Below are 5,365 nucleotides of genomic sequence, written 5' to 3'. Positions count from 1 at the left end.
CTGACCTTGGGAAGTCAAGGGCTGCCTCTCATCAGCTCCTGGAGCACTGAGGCTCCATGCTTTCCTTGCTACGGAAAAGAACTATCTCACTTTTCAGATGCCCATTGCCAAAATTGGTATTCTCCCTAAAAAATTTCCTGTATGCAAGGGTATCTTGCAAAACAAAACCTGCCAGCCCTGGCTGGCCTTGGCCTCTGGTGGTCACCTCTCATCTGCCCCTGAAACAGAGGGGCTCTGTTCCTTCATTCCTATGGAAAAAAAAACCCAGCCTTCTTGTCCAGTGACCATGGCCAAAATTACAATTTGGCCTCCCAAATTCCATATATCCAAGGATTGCTCCCAGACAAAATAGCCAGGACAGGTCAGGCTGGCCTTGTCCTCTGGTGATTTTCTTAGACTATGAGCTGAATGTCTTCATTTGGAAACACCTTGGAGAGGGCCCAGAGGTGTCCCAAGGAGGGGTTTGGAGGCCTTGGGCACATGAGCACTGTATAGGGACAATGGAGCCCTGTGCTCAGTGGGTTGGAGACTGAGGACAGTGGAGCAGAGCCATGAGAGTGTTTAAAGAGCAACTGCAGGGATGGTGGATCCTTTTGATATGATGGAAAACAGCCAGAGAGAGGAAGAATTAATGCAAAGGGGAACAGGAAAGGCCCAGACTGGCACCAGGAGAAAGGAATTTCCCTGGCAGGGCAGGGCTGTGGTGCAGCATGTCCCCAGCAGGAGCCTGGAGCAGCCCAAGGCTTTGTGTGGGCAGGCAGAGGCAGGCAGGAGGCAGAGCTGTCAGCAAAGGAAAGGCCCAGCCAGGTGGGACAGCCGGGGGATGTCGACAGCCTGCAGGGACACCAGCGCAGGGCAGGGACACCGTGGGACAGCCTGGGCTGCACAGGGCGCAGGGATGGGCAGCAGCTGCAAGACAGCCCTGCCAGAGCCAACTTGGGCAGCACTTTGGCCACGGCTGGTAGGCCTGGGCCTGAGCCCACGAGGGGACAAGTGACCCTTGCAGGCCTGGGGCCTCAGTGCCTCCTTGTCCCTGCTCAGCAGCCTGGCAGGGGCCGCCCCATGCTCTTGCCCTTGCCATTGCACATCCCCACATGCCAGTGCCCATCCTGGGAAGAGCCCTGAGCAAGGAGGGAGGGACAGGATCTGCCTGGCCAGGGGCTGGGGCTCAGGCCTTGGCCCTTTGCATTCCACAAACACATCCAGGTGTGCTCAGCACCAGAAGCACGTTGGCCTTGTTTGTCCCCAGCTGTCATCACTGCCTCCAGTGTTCTGCTCTAACTGCAACCTGGGGACACTTTCCCAGTTGCATTCCTCAGTGGGACCCATTAAAACTTTTAGAAACTTCAGAGTTTAAATTTAATTTTGAGTTCTTGAGAAGTTTTTTGAAGACATTTCCAGGGGCTGAGTCTGATGTAAACAACACCAAATCCCCTAGAGGCTCATTAAAGTCCTTGTGCTGTGTCTGTGCTGCTGAGCTTTAAAGGAACAGCTCTTCCCAGGAACAGCTCTCTCCCAGCCCAGCAGGGGTGAGGGCTCTGCCTGCAGGCACTGAGGGGACAGCAGCCAGGCAGAGACAGGCTGAAGGCAATCAGGATTGGGAAGACATTGAGCTGAGACTTCACCTGGGGCAAGATCTTCACAGCCCTGTGCATGGTGAGTGTGTGGGTGCAGGGCAATGTCCCCTGTGCTCCTGGAGGGATCTCCTGAAGCCAGCACACCCCACAGCCTGGGGGATGTGTCAGGAGGACTCTCCCAGTTTCGCTGTGGCACAGGAGGAGGAGGAGGATGTGCTGCAGAGCGGGGCTGCCCTGGGCACCGTCAGAGGGACAGGGCAGGACGGCTCCTGCTGCCAGGGACGGCTGCAGGGGCTGAAGCTGGGGCTGCAGCCAGGGCTGCCCAGGGCTGTCCTGCAGAGCAGCTCCTGCAGCCCTCAGGGCTCTTGGCCAGCCCAGGGCATGTGCCACCTGCCAGGGGCAGCTCTCAGCCTGCCTGGCAGCTCCCCATGGATGCTGCAGGGGAGAAGTTGGAGGTGGAAGGAGCCACTCCCATCAGGGCAGATTCCTCCTGCTGTGGAGATGGTGCTGCATGGCCAGGGCTGCTCTCAGCTTTCTCCTGAAGGGAAGGGAAAGGGGCTGTCAGCTTTGGCTGTGTCACTGAGACTTCTGCACTGTCACCCTGGGCATCAGCAGATGTGCTTTAGATCTCCCTCAGAAAGTGCCTCCTCAGCCTCCCCTCCCTACAGACAGCAGCAGCAGCACCTTGGTTTGAAGCAGCACCTTGGAATCTCTGTTTGTCTGCCCTGCCTTAAGGCCCTGGTGCCAGGGAGATGCCCCTGGGCAGTGCCCTGTGCTGGGAGGGGTCTGCAGGGCAGAGCTGAGCCCCCAGGGCTGGGCTGGGATCGGGCAGCACTGGCAGGGACAAAGTTTGGATAGAGAGAAACAGCTCCCACTAGGCACAACTCCAGGCAGCAGAGAGCCAGACCAACCCTTGGTATCCCTTCCTTTTCAGGTGCACAGGGAAAGAGAGAAGGATTTGGAGATAATTATTTTTAAACTGGAGTGTTCAAAAATTGCACAATATTGTTCAATCCAGTTATAAGTGCAATCACCCTAAAACAGAGAGAGGTGAAATGAGCAAAGGGCACCTGTGTGGGATGAGTAGGTCTGATTTCACTGGGGCACAGGGAGCCCTGGTTTCCCTCTTGGTTCCCTGGTGCTCTGGCAGAGAGCAATGCTGAAGATGAGCCAGCAGTCTAAACCTGAGCTCAGAGATAAAAATGTTCAGCAAAGTTCCCAAAAAAAGGAAGTAATTTTGAGGGGATTCATAATAAAAAAGGATAAGTATAACACAATTCATTCTTTCTCAGCTTATCAGTGTCTTCTTTCAACAGCCCATGATGCCCAGAGTGAAGAAATGTCCAACAGCACCTCCATCAGGCACTTCCTCCTGCTGGCATTGGCAGACACGCGGCAGCTGCAGCTCCTGCACTTCTGCCTCTTGCTGGGCATCTCCCTGGCTGCCCTCCTGGGCAACGGCCTCATCATCAGCGCCGTAGCCTGCAGCCACCACCTGCACACGCCCATGTTCTTCTTCCTGCTCAACCTGGCCCTCAGCGACCTGGGCATGATCTGCACCACTGTCCCCAAAGCCATGCACAATTCCCTCTGGCACACCAGGAACATCTCCTACTCAGGATGTGCTGCACAGGTATTTTTCTTTGTCTTTTTCATTGCATCAGAATTTGCATTTCTCACCATCATGTGCTACGACCGCTACATGTCCATCTGCAAACCCCTGCACTCTGGGACCCTCCTGGGCAGCAGAGCTTGTGCCCACATGGCAGCAGCTGCCTGGGCCAGTGGCTTTCTCTTTGCTCTGCTGCACACAGCCAATACATTTTCCCTGCCCCTGTGCCATGGCAATGCCCTAGGCCAGTTCTTCTGTGAAGTTCCCCAGATCCTCAAACTCTCCTGCTCACATTCCAGCTTAAGAGAAGTTGGGCTTCTTGTGGTCACTTTTTGTTTAGGTTTTGGTTGTTTTGTGTTCATGGTTTTTTCCTATGTGCAGATCTTCAGGGCTGTGCTGAGGATTCCCTCTGAGCAGGGACGGCACAAAGCCTTTTCCACCTGCCTCCCTCACCTGGCCGTGGTCTCCCTGTTCCTCAACACTGACACATTTGCTCACCTGAAGCCCCCCTCCATCTCTTCCCCATCCCTGGATCTGGCAGTGTCAGTTCTGTACTCAGTGGTGCCTCCAGCCTTGAACCCCCTCATCTACAGCCTGAGGAACCAGCAACTCAAGGAATCTCTCAGGAAAGCTGTGACTGGCTGCTTTTCAGCCTTTTCATTGTCCCATAAGAGCCCTCACAGTGCTTTGCATTGGGAGCCACAAAGGAGCTGGAAACACACCCCTGCTTTGGCTCCTGCCATCTCTCAGAATTCTCTTTCCCTCAAGGGGCTTCAAGTGGGTCAGGTCCTGGGAAGGGACAGCAGGCCAGAGACCCAAATTAACCAAAGGGATATTCCAGACTGTATGGCACCAGTTCTGGTATAAAAGCTAAGGAAGGAGGAAGAATAAAGGGCATTTCCTATTCACAGTGTTTGTCTTCTTGATAAACCACTCCACCTGCTGAAGTTCTGCATCCTGGGAAGTGGCTGAACATCACTTGCTGACAGAAGAAGAGAATAAAATTATTGGGGTTTTCCTCATTGCTGGTGCCTGTAAAAACTTCCCCTTTTCCTATAGAAAACTGCCTTATCTTAGTCCACAATTTGTCTCCCATAACATTTTCTCTCCCCTGTGCAGCGAAGGAGGGGAGTGCTAGAGTGGCTTGGTAGGCACATGGATTCAGAAGAGGTAACCCACCAGAACAAGCCACAGAAGGCCTGCTTTCCTCTGTCAGCAGCTCTCAGTGCATATCATGAGAAGCCAAGTCTGCCCTTAAGTATATTTTAAATTGCTTTCTGCTTCTGATTCTGTTATAATAAAAGAAATGCTCTTATCCACCCCCTTCAATTTAATTATCCCTCCTGCTTGTGTGACCCAGACAAATTAAGTAAGAAGAGAGTCTCACATTGTATCTAGGTGAAATAAATGAATATGCAACCACTTTGTAAAAAAATTTATACTATTCTTATCACAGTAGGAATGAAGAGAAATGGGCAGAGTTTTGTGGCTGCCCCAGCTTTGGCATGGGCCCTGGGCCTGGAGCAGGAGCAGCTCTTGAGGGCCCCAAGGCCGGGGCTCTTGCGTTGCCCTGGGCAGATGGGATGGCAGCAGGGGCTGTAGAGCTCTCTGCACCGCAGGCAGAGGGGAGCAGGGCAGCCAGGGAGCCTCCTTTGGCCTTGGCCAAGCTCCTTCCCCCATGGCTGGGGCTGAGTCCTGTGGCAGCTGCAGATGCTGCTATGCCCTTGCCAGGGGCTGAGGCTGTGGGGCAGTGGCCAGAGCAGCCTGGCCTGAGCAGAGCTGTGGGGCCAGAGCCAGCTGGGCTGGGGAGAGGCCCTTGGTGCTGCCCAGAGCTCAGGGCAGCTGGCAGAGCTTGCAGGGAGCTGGGCTGGGCTCAGAGAGCCTGGCCCAGAAACCATCAGTGTCCATCTTAGCCTGGCTGAGTGTGCAGGGGCAGGACTCAGACCAGGCCTTGTGGGGCAGGGCCAGCGTCTGTGCAAGGCATTGCAAACAGGCAAGTGGCCCAGAGAGGAGGCTGCTCTGTGCCCTTGGAGGCATGGACAGAGCAGGGAGGGGCCCCAGGACATTTGTCAGCGCCAGCCTCTGTCCCCATGTGTTGGTAGCCCTGGCTGCTGAGCCCAGCTTTGGCCTGGGCTGAGTTTGGCTGTGGCCCAGCTCCATCCTCCTGTGGGGCTCA

At 54.9% G+C, this 5,365-nt stretch overlaps 1 protein-coding gene across 1 annotated transcript; it reads left to right on the top strand.

Moving 5' to 3' along the window:
• The first annotated feature begins 2,916 nt into the window (after positions 1 to 2,916).
• LOC141731834 (olfactory receptor 14J1-like) lies at positions 2,917 to 4,340 on the top strand. The gene is made up of 2 exons (XM_074558892.1): positions 2,917 to 3,871; positions 4,309 to 4,340. The coding sequence occupies exons 1-2, from the start codon at positions 2,917 to 2,919 to the stop codon at positions 4,338 to 4,340; spliced, it is 987 nt and encodes a 328-aa protein (XP_074414993.1).
• Positions 4,341 to 5,365: the final 1,025 nt, after the last annotated feature.

This window comes from Zonotrichia albicollis, chromosome 26 (genome assembly GCF_047830755.1).
Source record: "Zonotrichia albicollis isolate bZonAlb1 chromosome 26, bZonAlb1.hap1, whole genome shotgun sequence".
Taxonomy (NCBI): Eukaryota; Metazoa; Chordata; class Aves; order Passeriformes; family Passerellidae; genus Zonotrichia; species Zonotrichia albicollis.
Note: the sequence above shows the minus strand (reverse complement) of the source record. Positions and strands in the feature narration are given on the sequence as shown.